General features: G+C 38.3%; 2 protein-coding genes across 2 annotated transcripts; one reads left to right on the top strand and one right to left on the bottom strand.

The window, feature by feature from the left end:
* The first annotated feature begins 445 nt into the window (after positions 1 to 445).
* Positions 446 to 7,724, top strand: LOC116287564 (GTP-binding protein 2). Its single transcript, XM_031694248.2, has 11 exons — positions 446 to 720; positions 809 to 835; positions 1,408 to 1,704; positions 2,140 to 2,337; positions 2,865 to 3,039; positions 3,586 to 3,802; positions 3,978 to 4,113; positions 4,455 to 4,513; positions 5,068 to 5,239; positions 5,644 to 5,805; positions 6,401 to 7,724. The coding sequence occupies exons 1-11, from the start codon at positions 622 to 624 to the stop codon at positions 6,563 to 6,565; spliced, it is 1,707 nt and encodes a 568-aa protein (XP_031550108.1). The 5' UTR covers positions 446 to 621; the 3' UTR covers positions 6,566 to 7,724.
* A 42-nt stretch (positions 7,725 to 7,766) lies between these two features.
* On the bottom strand, positions 7,767 to 13,340 carry LOC116287563 (uncharacterized). The gene is made up of 3 exons (XM_031694247.2): positions 13,000 to 13,340; positions 10,378 to 10,513; positions 7,767 to 9,832 (listed from the first exon to the last, which is right to left on the bottom strand). The coding sequence occupies exons 1-3, from the start codon at positions 13,024 to 13,026 to the stop codon at positions 7,998 to 8,000; spliced, it is 1,998 nt and encodes a 665-aa protein (XP_031550107.1). The 5' UTR covers positions 13,027 to 13,340; the 3' UTR covers positions 7,767 to 7,997.
* Between the last annotated feature and the right edge of the window lie 360 nt (positions 13,341 to 13,700).

Below are 13,700 nucleotides of genomic sequence, written 5' to 3'. Positions count from 1 at the left end.
ATGTATTACAAGGATAGATAATGACTATGACGTCATATCGGTGTTTGTTTTAAAGTTAGAGTGCGATGATGGGGAGAATAAAGTTTTTCGAAAATATTCTAGTGTAGTAAATTCCTTACGGTAACTCTTTCTTTGCTAAAATATAAGCTGTTTTACAATCGTAATGAAGACTTCATTTTCCAGAAAGTTTCGCCTGGAGAAATAGAAGGTAAAAATCGAAAAAAGGAACGGCAGAAATATCGTAGATACCAGGAACAAATGTTTAAAATATCTCTCTATATTTATGTATGTATGTATATTTTTTGTTTCTTGCTTTCTTTCTTTCTTTTTTCTTTCCATTTTTAATTTTTCTAATTAAAGCCAAAGTGTGGAGAAATTTATAAACTCTCGTCTTTACAAAAGTTATCTGTGACGTCATAGAATTGGTTTGCATCATCATCCGGGATTCCTTCTGATGTAACACCGTGGACAAGTGGTGACAATCAAAATGGCGGTCTAAGCAAGAATGACAACAAAAACATCCAAATCCCTCGACCTAGCTCACAAGATACTCACCCGATCTCTATGAATAACGAAGTACAACCATCCTTCAAACTACCATCTAACCAAGAGATATGAAACATGGAGACATTCGTTGGATTGTTCGGGAATTCGACTAGAAATGGCTCCACAGATGAGTCGAGCAGCTTAGAGCCGATGCCACAGAGCCTTCCACCTGAGGTAAAAAATACAACGATCTTTCTGATCCAGTATTGCTTTTTATTTTTATCTACTTTACCCTTTTAACTGTCGTTATTGTGCCTTGCAGGTCGAAGAGGGGAACGTTGAGTACAAGGTAAACACGAAACGACAGTCATTGTTTATGTGCGCTCTTTTCGTTATAAGTCGAAATTTTAGACGTTTGATTATCCGCTTCTCTGCGCTTACTACTCGAGTGAAATTACATTAAATTGCTAGATAGAAAACTAACATAATTGATATCTTTTTTCTGTTTACTTGTTGTTAACAACAACGAAATATCGAAAAATATCGTATTTTTAAAATATTCTTTCTTTATTACACGTCACTGAGGTTAAGCTTACAGAATTTCTCGCGAATGCAACACATCTCTCTACGTATCAGTGGGTTTTCTTCTTCTCTTTATGAAAATCTTAGAAAATTTTCTTGATGCAAAAAAAGTTTGGTTTGAAACGAAAAACTTGTTTGGTTTTATGAACGCACAGGGTTCCCACTGTTACAAAATACAGGTGGAATTTCGTGACAAAATGACTTGATTTTCGATCTTACAGTAAATTTGTTCAGATTTAAAGCTATGGATAATTCTAAGAAATTTGCATCATGTCAATGTATAAGTTTTTTGTCAGAATTACGTGAAATTTCAATGTTGTTGTAAAATTGACTTAACAGTTGAAGCTGGTAAACCCATCGGATAGCAGATTGATTCATCTTACCACACAAATGAAATGGAGGCTACAAGAAGGGCAAGGAGAGGCGATTTACGAGATCGGTGTGGAAGACAATGGTCTGGTCATTGGGTTACCTGAGAAAGAACTTCAATCTTCATTAAAGACCTTGGAACTTATGGCGTCAAAACTTGGGGCATCAACAAGTATATTACGCCATCAGTATGTTGACATTGTTGATGACTGTCCATCCAGACAAGTAGCAGAGGTGTTAGTGAGACAAGTTCCAGATGACCAACAGGTACTGAAGATTCTTTAATTTTAAATTCCTAATGTGAGAAAAAAAATTAGTTTCCGAAAATGTCAGAATTTATTACTTGGGGGATTAGGATTATGCAAGAGGTGGGGAGGGTCTGAGTAGGGTATATTGTGTAGTTCCAAAAAAATATCTATACCTCCCTCATGGAGGGGGTTGGAATTTCCAAGGGGTGGGGAGGGTGCCAGGAGGGTACGCTGTGTAGTTCCAGGAAATATCCATACCTTCCTAATGGAGGGGGATTGAGATTTCTAAGGTGTGAGGAGGGTCTGACAAGGGTATTGTGGAGTTCCAGAAAATATCAATGAATGCCTCCCCTTTGAACCATCATATCTACAATGTCCATTATAGGAATACTCTGGAACCAGACATCTGTAATAAATATTGAATAAAATTAATGTATAATTCACTGTGTTTCAGTTTATCGATATTCGAATGGCAGTCCTTGGTAATGTCGACACAGGCAAGAGCACTCTGCTAGGTGTCTTGACACATGATGAGCTGGACAATGGTCATGGCCGTGCCAGACTCAACCTGTTTAGACACTTGCATGAGATTCAATCTGGAAGGACGTCGAGTATCAGCCATGAGATTTTAGGGTTCAACAGCAAGGGAGAGGTATTGATGCATAATCATTATTGTGACCGTTGTATGATTTTTGGAATAGTCCTCTTTGGCTCTGATGTAATGTTTTCCCATTTCAGACCACATGTCATTCCCTAGAGTATCATTTCTTTGTTTAAGGTTTGCACTCGGTTGCACATGAGAAGACACATGAATATGGATACAGCTCAAACAGAGAATCTTATTCTCAAGGGAATGACAGGTGGTCTGAAATGGGAAAACATTACCCAAGCCGAAGAGGTCTATTGAGCAGTGAACAGACCATTTTAAAACCATCGTAGTCAGGGCTCAAATTAGCAGCTCCCAATGGCCAAAATACAAGCCAAATATTTCTAATGGAAGGTGAAAGTAATTTTGAAATTATATCAAAAACAAAAATGTTGCTTACTGTTATTCTTTCAGTCCTCTCTTGGTAAACAATGTCTGCCTACATATTTTTACTATTTCAAGCCTTGGTGTAGAAAATTGCTGTACTTTTATGAGGACAGTGCCTTCACAGTTATTTGATTTTTTCCCCCCAGGTCATCAACTACAGCGATTCCAGGTCAGCAGAAGACATTTGTGAGCAGTCAAGCAAGTTGATAACCTTTATAGATCTTGCTGGCCATCACAAGTACATGAAAACAACCATCTTTGGTCTGACTGGCTACACACCAGACTTCGCCATGCTTGTTATTGCTGGAAATTCAGGCATTGGTAAATAAAATTATGATTTATACAAATTTCTGGATTAGCTGATAAAAGTCTTTGATTCTCATTATCTGATCCAAATGGTATTCAAACATTGACCTCCATGTGCTGTTAACCAGAAAGAATTCTATTGAAAAAAAAATTGTGATTCAGCTGACATGCCACATCTCTCTTCTGTAGTTAATTTTTAGATATTATTTATCTATGACCAAATCAAACTAAACATCAATTATAACAAACCCTGAAATAACTCCTGGGCAGATCAAACTTAGGGTACAGCTATCTCACAGATTGAATAATTGTGCCTGATATATATAATAACCAAACTATCTAGGTGTAACAACAAAGCATACCTGATATGAGTGAACTAGCTAGAACGCAAGGCTGGATGAAAACTTGGATGCAAGGCTAATATGAAAATACAAAAGAAATTACACTTTTTCTCGAGGGAATTTGTGGCAATTTTATTGTATTTCCGTGTTAGCCTCACATTCAAGACAATTTTGAGAAGGTTCAATTCTCATACTTACATTATTTCTTGCTTTCCTTCAGTTGGTACAACTAGGGAGCACTTGGGATTGGCCATGGCTCTGCATGTCCCAACATTTGTAGTAATCTCCAAGATGGATATCTGTACACCGGCTATGGTTCAAAGAACTGTCAGCATTGTGGAAAGAATCCTTAAATCACCTGGTTGTAACAAGGTCCCATTGAGAGTACAGGGTGAAGATGACGCTGTTGTTGCTGCACAGAACTTTGCTTCACACCAGTAAGCGACCATTCATCTTTATCATTGATATAGGAGAAGGGCAGTGAGATTTTAAATGGGGTTATTAAGAAGGAAGCAGGGTTAAGGGTGTTTCACAAAACCAGTTTTATAAGAGGGAGGACAGTTTAAATTCAAAATTTGAATGCTAAGAGACATTTCCCCCCTCTTTTTTCAGAATTACACCAATATTCACAGTCTCTTGTGTCACGGGAGAAAATCTAGATCTACTAAAAAAATTTCTTAACATGTTACAACCGACTAAAACGAGTGCCGATCAAGAAAGACTTGCTCAAGCCTTAACTCAATACGAGGTAAATTGCTGAACGTCTCTAACCGGTATTTATAGTTAGAATTTTAGGTCTTTAATATATTGTTCAATATTGCGCATTTAATAGTATTTTGCCTATGTTTAAGATTTTTAGAAAATAGTGTTCCATAGTTGATTTTCGAGATACGAATTATTTTGTACGAAGCTTGGTTGCCGCCATTTTTCTTAATTTTGACAATTTGTCAAGATTCAAGTTCTGTGTAAAAAAAACCTTGTTTGCTTGAATACCATTTTCTGAAGATATCGCCTGACCATAAAAATGATAACATCTGGCAACTAGTTTAAGTGTTTACGATAATAATATTTTTTCTACCTTTCTTTCAGATTGATGAGACTTTCAATGTTCCTGGTACAGGGCCTGTCGTGTTGGGAACTTTAAAAAGGTAAGTTTAATGTGACTTAGGCAAAGCTCACGGCACGAACACAGTCGTGACACGGCAAGGGATACGCCAGACCAATCACATTGCTCGAGAATTCACTCTCCATCCAATCAAATACCTAGAACACGGCATAAACACGGCGCGGACACGGTCACGCCGAAGTCACGGCACTTTCAGACCAATCACATTGCGCGGGAAAAAAATCAGCCAATTAAAATTCTAGAAAACATCACGGTCACGGCACGGCACTGAGCTTTTCACAGTCATACGAAAGCTGCTCTAATAAAGCACTGTCAACTCAAATGAGTTCTGAGTTCTTTCAATGTGATTGGGTGATAAGGATTTTCCCGCTTTTTGATAGGTTTAGAGCGGAAGCCCTTTGAGAGTCACCGTGAAGCTTTTCATTTTTCATTTCATACAAAATTCACGTCGTTTAGTCGTTGGAAATACATAAAAACCATAAGTTTTTGTAACAAATGCACCGTCGAAATGTTTGTTTTTAGTATTTTCTGGCTAATATATTTTCAACGAACGAAAAATTTAATATTTCGTTGCAGTGGAATCATTCGTGAGGGAGATAAGCTTGTGATTGGTCCGCTCTGCTCAGGGGAATTTGAAACTGTGCAAGTTGCGTCACTCAAGAGGAACAGAGCGTCTTGTCGGGTGGTACGAGCTGGCCAATCAGCTTCCGTGGCGTTGAAGGGTATTGAAAGACACATGCTTCGTAGGGTAAGACTTGAAATAATTCTCTCAGAAACGCACCATTACAAAATGAACCTTCCAATTTTATCAATACCCTGAAACAGCCTTAGGGCTGATCTGAGTCAGGGTATGGATACCTCACAGATCAAGCTGAAACAACCTCTGGGCTGATCTAAGTCAGGGCATGGATTACTCACAGATTGAACCCTGAAACAACCTCTGGGCAGATCAAAGTCAGGGCACGGCTAACTCACAGATTGAACCCTAAAACTGAAGTATACTGCCGCTGTGCAAACCTGCAGCGTTGTACCCCCCCCCCCCCCCCCCCCCCCCCACAGAGTTTTTCCTGGATTTGGAAGAGCACGATTTGGAATAATTCATGGTTACCAGAGAACGATTGCCCAATAACAATTATTCGTTCATATCTTCAGGGAATGGTAATGGCCGACCCCAAAGTCAATCCTCGCGCATGTGTAATCTTCTGGGCAGAAGTCTACTTACTGTTTCACCACGCTGCAATAAAAAAGAGATTCCAGGCTACAGTATATGTTGGAAACGTCATTCAAAATGCCATAATTATAGACATGAATAAGGTACCTATATGTACTTCTTGCTCTAAATCCCTACCTGGGGTTCAAAACAATGAAAAATTTTATTTCAGTCCTCGAAAGGGAATTCTTTTGTTTTGTAAGAACGTCGGTCTGTTGTGCGGGAGGTCGTGGTTCAAGCCTCGGCCAGGACAACACTCGGGGTCTTAAAATAACTGAGGAGAAGGTGCTGCCTTTGTAATTACATCTGCAAATGGTTAGACCTTCAAGTGGCTCGGATGACCACTTTAAATGGCGGTCCCGTCTCTCCACACTTCATCATTACTAACCAATATCGGAGGGATGTAAAAGAACCACTGAGGACGTAAAGTGACCACCCTCAGTTCCTACACCTCATACTAACTACCTCTCGTTCAAAAACTCATCGTGAAGCGCCTTTCAACATATGCATATGGAAAAGAGCGCTATATAGATATATATATCATTATCATTACGTTTTAAAAGGGGCATACTTTTTTGGGGACGTTCATAAAATTAGGCACCAAAGGCAGGGGAACCATGACATTCTTCAAAAAATCCACTAAAAAGCACCTCTGCAACTCGCAATAACTTTGATTTTCTGGTTTGTCTCACGCTACAGGAAAATCTGCGTACAGGACAACGTGCTAAAGTTAAATTCGAGTTCGTCAAACAGCCAGAGTTCATTCGAGAAGGTGCTCGTCTGCTTTTCCGAGAAGGACATGCCAAAGGAATAGGCCAGGTTGTGTCTGTTGTGTATCATAATCCGGAGAGGATTGAGAGATAATTGCAATGAAGTACACGCGTAACGAGAACGAACGAGATGCTAATGGATGGATGGATGGATGGTAAAAGGAATGTTTTAAAAGGGCTGTTTTTTTAGAAAACCTTTAAAAATGCCCTTGAAAAGAAAGGTTTGACTTTATTAGCACTGTTTTGCCTAAAGAAAAAGATATTTGGAAAATAATTTCAAAGCTTCGATTTAGCATACATTGCGCATGCGTCAAACGAAGGAACGGAATCAGAGCTCCTCGGCGAGAATGGAAAGGGATTTTGAATTGAGTGCTAAGACTGGTCATATGTAAAACACTTCGGATATGAAAGGAAGAAAGAATAATGAAGGGGAGAAATTCAGTTCCTATAGTGTTCTTTGCACTAGATATCGTTTTTTTTTAAAATTCAATGGCCGAGTGTTGGTCTGGGTAATACTGTACCTGGCCTGGTGTGCGCGTCGTCGTAGGCACAGGAAGCCCAAGCTAGAAAAGCTTCTCAGTCTTTCGTAAGGGCGGGGCTTGCCTTTTACCACAGGTTTCCCAACCATGTTGGTCAAGTGGTAAAGCCTTACAGTAGGTGAACCAAATGCGTTAAAATGGTTTACTTAAATAATTCAATTTTATACATGTGTTTAGGGGGAAAGGTTGGCTTGTTTATTTACAAGTTTAATATTAAAAATAATTTTTAGTTATGTCTTAAAACGAAATGCAATTTTTGGCCGCATTTTTAGAATAACTGGTTCCAACTTGGTTATTGTTTGTGTAAATTATTGATTTTAACTATAGTTTACTCCGGTTTAAAGGTATTTAGCAAGTAATTAATGTATGTTTGAATTCCAGGTAAAAAGATATTAAATAATATATTTTTTACGATCACAGAAAGATAGTTCACCAATTCATAATTATAAATAAATATTTTCGCTGCTTTCCTTGGTCTTTAAGGTTTAGTGTAGTTTAATCACAAAGTAAAACTGCTTGCAATGTTCTTGTCATCCATAGGCTTTTGTCATTTATTTTAATTGTAAAAAGTTATTTATGAAAATAGTTAAAATATCTTGTTGAAATGCTAGTCATATTCATAGTTTAGTGTTGAAGTTTTACGCCTTTGACTCATTACTGTAATAAGCGCAAAGTATTCTGCTGACAATAAAGCTTGCTGGTTTTAATAGGAAAGTACTGTAGTTATGAGCGCAAAACCCATGTGATTACAGGCGCAATGCTTTTTGATGAAAAACACAAAGCATATTGGGGCGGACGAAATGCATTATGGTTACGCGCCTAAAGCATCGTGGTGACGAGATCGAAGCATTGTGGTGACGATTGCAAAGCATCATGGTGACAAGCGCAAAGCATTGTGGTGAAGAGCGCAAAGCATTGTGGTAACGAGCGCAAAGTATCTATTGACGAGTGCAACGCATCATGTAGACGAGCTTGCAAGAACACCCGTCATATCGGAACATTAGGCATGTCCTGTAGTTCTCTTTCATCACGTTGAAACCCCGCATTATCATGTGTGTGGCTTCCTTGAAGTTCATCCTGCAGAACGACCACATCATTATCCCCCTTATGATGTCCTGTCTTAAAAGGCTGTGACAGACGCCTGAGTACCTGCGCACTTATCTTCCTTACAGCAGAACGCTTCGATGCTTTGTCCTCGGGTTCTTCGTCGATTTTAGGAACATTTCTATCTCTGTAGGCCTCGTTTGTATGAGACCTTGAGCGCTTTCGTGGATCTTTGAAGAAGCCGTTGAAACTGCTTTGTAAATTAGGTCTTAAATCAGAATCTTTTTCGTCAGTACTTATTTGCAGCTCATTTAAATTGTAACCATTCTCCATATTTTCTCCTTTCGAGGCTGGCGCATCTACTTCAAGATCACTTTGCTCAAAGGTAGAAATCAAGCCATTGTTCCAAGAGAATATCGATTTCATTTGGTCGGCCTCCTTGGCCCTCGCAAGCGTAAGGTCTCTTTCAGCTTTAGCGCTTTTCATCTTCATCACGATTCTATTCGTGCTTTCCATGTCGGTGAACATACTAACTCTCCTTTCCCGACGTGCCCCAGGCATTAGGTTGGTCGACATCATGTCTTCGGTCGATTCAAAAGGCTGCACAACGACCTTTTTCGCTTGCAGCAAACCGACCTTTCGTTTCCACTGTTGTTTAGGCGTTGCTGACTCTCGCGTGGTAGGGATCTCAGATCCTTGTCGACTTTCAATAGCAGATATATCATCCATGGCTTGTTTTACGCGGGTCCTCTTGGCACTAACAGTGAAGATTAGAACACATGTTATAACTTCGCTAAAGCGGGATAAAGATTGTAGAATATACCAGTGCCAAGCATCGACGAATTTCACATTAGAATAAACACCAAATACCCCCACTGCAGTGTACAGCATTATAAGTACGAGCCCATAGTTTGCGATCCCCGAGGCGTAAATCAAAAAGATGTACAGCTTATCTTGTTTGTCCTTCTTCGGTTTGTGGCCAAAGAGCTGCCGATCTAGCACATAGCCAAGCCTCATGTACCCCGTTCCGAGGACGAACCCCCAAATCAAGTAGAATATCTGGCAGAACAAGATCATTCCTTTGGCAGAGACATACTCTGCAACTACAAAGTCGGTCACTATGACGAAAAAGAAGTGTAATGTCACGATTACAGAAATCACCGATGCCCTTTGGAGACTTGGGATTGTGATACGCAAATGACACATTTCTAACAGCGCTAAAATGATCAACGAATCCGCAGCGGTCAAACAAGGTCCCCCAATAGACCATAATAGATGCATGACTTTTAAAGCATGGATAATGTCCCCTTGGTGATAAGGGTCCAGATACATGATAAAGGATCTTGATAGACAGAATACGAGAACCATGATGTTGAGACTGACGCTAAGGTATTTCTTATCCAGCCCATCATAAACATTAAACACGACGTAGTAAGCTGCGTAGAATGCCATTAGAAGATACGCGGTGGCGGACAGGTAAATATGAATACTCCACGCGCTTTTCCAGGTTTTGAAAGCTTCGCTCCAGAGAGGACCTGGTTCGGGCCAGGTTTCAGCCTCCGGTTCTGGTTCGGATTCCGACGTCCCGTTCGGCTCGGCTTCGGATTTCGGACCCTTTGTTCCTTCACTCTCAGGAATAGGTTCTTGAGTGGATTCAGGTTCGGGTGCCTTTTCTTCTTCGGGCAAGGGTGACGATCCAAACAAAGTAGAAACTCGAGGTACTGAACTGATGAAGAGATTTCGTAGAGCCGGAAGCTGTTGCTCTTTAGACGACAAAGCTATTCAATAGAATATAACGAGCTATTAGAATAATAGAGGTGACGTCATTTTTACTGATGTCATTTACTGATGTATACATTTCGATTTTCCAGACCCCTCTCCACCATACGAATGAGGAATGGTCTGGGAAAATGCCTTAATTAGCTTTGAAATATTCAAAATGGCGTTTGACCATATTTGGGTTAGCATGTTCATTAGCGTAAAATGAGTTTTAGGCATTCATCTTTTGGTCTAAACGTCAGCGCTAAGACCCCATTTTTAATTTTAAAACTTGACAGAGAGGGGTCTGGGAAGGCCGAGACTATAACATGTCCGCCATGTTGGTTGATGAAACAAAAAACACTAATACCAGATCTTTCGTTCGAGTAAACCAACATGGCGGCCATGACACATGCACTGTTGGTCAGTTCAAACTCTCGGAGCCGCCGTAAGTTAAGTTGTTTGTTTCTCTCCTGTGCTCCGTGAGTTTTAATCCGGGTTACTGGTTTTCCTCCTTCTAAAATAATCAACTTCTAAATCCCATTTCAACCATTGCTTCTCTTACCTTGATCGCTTGAGCTTGGAGAAACTGGTACAAAATCATCCCCCTCTGTAGGGATGTGTCGGGGATTGTTTATCCTTGTTAGCCTTGTCAATGAAAAAGCAGCGATTTCTGCGAACACTGACACGCATAGCAACAACTGAAAGAAAGATGAAAAATGACAAAAGTCCCATTAGAGGTATAAACCAAGAATCAATAGCAGCGTACTGCTTTTGATGCGTCAAAGCCATTCAGATTGACAGGGCAGAAAAACGACAAGCCCGCTACTTTCACGATTTTTTTATTTGACTTAATTTAATACTCCAATTTTATAAGCGTTTCATTTGTGTCACTGCTGCTCGAAACTTGTGACGAAATTTTGTCGAATTAGAGTTAATCCTGACTTATACTATTCACGAAAATGTCAGTTTTTCTGCTGATCAAAATATCACCTCTCCCAAAATACATGGCTTTATATCTCAAATACGCATTCGTTAATTTTTTTTTAAAAAAATCCACAAAAATCTGATATTTTGCTATTTGGCTCCAAAAGAACGTGTTTGTAAAATATCGAGCTTAAATACGTAAAGCTGTCCTCATGGTGAAAGGCCAAAAACCGTTTTTCTGCCTTGTCATTCAGATTTACTCCTCAAAATGGGAGATTAGATATATTTGCTTTACTGATGCATGCGTAAACAGGCACTTTACAAATTGGCTGCCGTTGCTATGGAAACACAAAACTTTTGCCAGACGCAATGAGCTTTTATCATGTATAAATTAACATAACTGGAAATAGCATGTTAAAATCAGTAAAACTGTGAAGTTTGAAGGAAATAAGTTTAAAACTCGCGAAGATATCATTTTTGAAAGTGTGAATTTTGTAAAAACTGAAAAACTTTGCTGGAGGCGAGAGACAGCCACCGAGTGTTTTCATACATTAGGATACACTCAACAAAATTACTCGATTCTGATTAAACAAAAGGAGTACAATTAAATCCCAAATTGTACTCTGTAGAGTCCCAATTAAATTCCTCAATTATAAACATTTATTATAAACAAAAAATCGCTAAATATTCTTGTACAATTCGGAATTTATATATACTCGTGATGTTTTGAAAGGTCTTGAATTGGACTCGCCTAAAAGGCTCGTCCAATTTCGAACACTTTCAAAACATCACTCGTACCTTTAAATTACGAATTCTACTCGAGATCGTGCGATTTCATTTTTTAAACATCACCATTTTACAAATTTTAACTTTATCTTTCACGACAGTTTTCCGATTACATGATTTGCATGAAACTGAACAACCGATTACTAAAAAAAAGTTGTAAAGTTGAAACTAAATTTCGTTGAGAAAAATATAAAATATTTCCGTGAGAAATGGTATCGGTCCACTTTTGTATATTGTCTTCAAAATCGTTGCGAACCCTTCAAAAATAGCTTGTTTAGGAGTCAAAAATCGCTTGGTTTGCCTTCTGATAAAATCAGATCATTTTTATGATCTATTTTAAGGTATAACTTGTATATGGTATCACGGGACTAGGGCGGTATATATAGAGTAGAACTTAAGGTAAGTTTGAAAGAGAAATAGAAATCAAACGAAGTGATTTCTTTTGTCGGTAGCGAAGCTACGACAGCTCGTTGAAAGGCTTAAATCATTAATCTCATTCCCTCAGAACTGAAATAAGAATAACAATAAACTTTTTATTGTAAAAGCTGTTAATTGTCAAGATTTCAAAGACAAGATTCATTCTCTTCTTTGATTATAAACAATTCAATTCAAGCTCGATAATAGAAACCGTTGCATCTAATCGCGGTCTAAATGAAATGATCAGATGGGATTGGATTGGATTGGATGGAAATAAGTTACCTTGTTTTGAAAGTGTTTGAACTTTTTTTGAACTCGTAATTAACTTTAAATCTTAAAGCAAATCGATATTTGCTTGATGAGGACACACGCAAGTTTAGCAACGCATATTGAAGATTCTAAATAGCGGCGTCACTTTCGTCTGAATTAATTTGAATCACTGTTTCCGTCATTCTCATGTTTTCAAAACAGTAAATGATTTTTTTAGCGAATTCGACTGTTGAGCAATATCAAGAAAAGCGAAAGATTAAATCAATTTTTCATGCATCCTTTAAATAGTTGATGTCTCTGAACTTAAAAAAAAAGAATTAATGAAAAATTAACTTAAAATGAGTGAATAATGAGGTTGTTTTTAGTACAAACTTCTATGGAAATTGTACTTTGAAGGAAAGCTAAAACTAAGTGTTTTTCTCGAGATAAAAAAAGAGATTATACTAGGAATAGCAGCAAGAGATTTACAGGAAGACGTGGGACAACTTCCTTGTCGGCTTCGAGTCCGGGTTCATTTTAAAAGCCATATTTAAAAAAAAATTTTTTTTAAATTCAAATCAAAATCAAAGATGAAAGCATTAAAATTAGGCGTCAAAAAGAATCAATGTGCATTTTAGATTAAGTAGTTTGAATTTCGTAAGAATAAATGAGCAGTTTTAGTATTTGACTTATTCTAAGTTTAGTTACATCATTTTTCAGTTGAAATCAAATGGTTAAAGGAATAACTTTCTTTTCAAAGTAAATGAATTTATGGTCTGAAGTTATTACAAGTTTCGTGAATACTTACGTTCAAAAGCGCCCATGAGTTCATCATGTCGTTGAAAAGAGCAATCTTAGTTGCTAGAAATCAAATCACTTGTGGCGCTGTTTGAAGCTGCCAAAGCCAGGGAAAAAAGTGGGCGCTGTAAAAATCTAATATTTTGCCCTTTTTCTTCATAAAAACTCTTCAATGACCAACTCCTTTTAAAGAATAAATAAATAGAATCCAAGTGTCAGGGCCGGTTCGTTTTCCTTGCACTCTGTATTTGCCATTGCACTTGGGTGGACCATTAAGTTATCTGACAGATTGCCAGCACTTATATTTGATTATAGAAAGCGTCACCAGGCAACCGCTTCCATGGAAATCCAATCATCAACAACCTGTCAAAGGATCAGTCCGTAAGCTTTCAAGTGCAAATTGAAAAAACGAAATTCAGTTTGTTTTACCACAAACTTATTAGGCTGAAGTCCCGACAAGAGAATATGAACACACGTTTATATTCTCTTGGTCCCGACTTTAGATGCTCCCAATTAAACCACAAAACAGAAAAGATGACTTGGTTAAAATACCTCATTAGAGGTCACTTCGTTGACTATTTTTCATCAAATGCGGCAATTTAATGAATTGTCTAAAGAAGTGCATAAAAAGAGCGTTCAAAAGTAATATCCAAGACTACGCACGTAAATGATTCAATTCTACCTCACGCACACAGAAATTTTAGGTCACGA

The sequence above is a fragment of the Actinia tenebrosa genome, unplaced genomic scaffold (assembly GCF_029948245.1).
Source record: "Actinia tenebrosa isolate PJP-AT-01 unplaced genomic scaffold, QUT_ActTen_1.0 PGA_scaffold9__36_contigs__length_13948895, whole genome shotgun sequence".
In the NCBI taxonomy this organism is placed as follows: Eukaryota; Metazoa; Cnidaria; class Anthozoa; order Actiniaria; family Actiniidae; genus Actinia; species Actinia tenebrosa.
Note: the sequence above shows the minus strand (reverse complement) of the source record. Positions and strands in the feature narration are given on the sequence as shown.

Coding starts and splice junctions, on each gene's coding strand:
- LOC116287564 (XM_031694248.2), top strand. CDS start 622: ATGGAGACATTCGTTGGATTGTTCGGGAATTCGACTAGAAATGGCTCC. Junction 5,240..5,643: donor AAAGACACATGCTTCGTAGG/GTAAGACTTGAA, acceptor TCATATCTTCAG/GGAATGGTAATGGCCGACCC. Junction 5,806..6,400: donor TAATTATAGACATGAATAAG/GTACCTATATGT, acceptor CTCACGCTACAG/GAAAATCTGCGTACAGGACA.
- LOC116287563 (XM_031694247.2), bottom strand. CDS start 13,026: ATGATGAACTCATGGGCGCTTTTGAAC. Junction 10,514..12,999: donor ACTCATGGGCGCTTTTGAAC/GTAAGTATTCAC, acceptor TCTTTCTTTCAG/TTGTTGCTATGCGTGTCAGT. Junction 9,833..10,377: donor TCCAAGCTCAAGCGATCAAG/GTAAGAGAAGCA, acceptor TCTATTGAATAG/CTTTGTCGTCTAAAGAGCAA.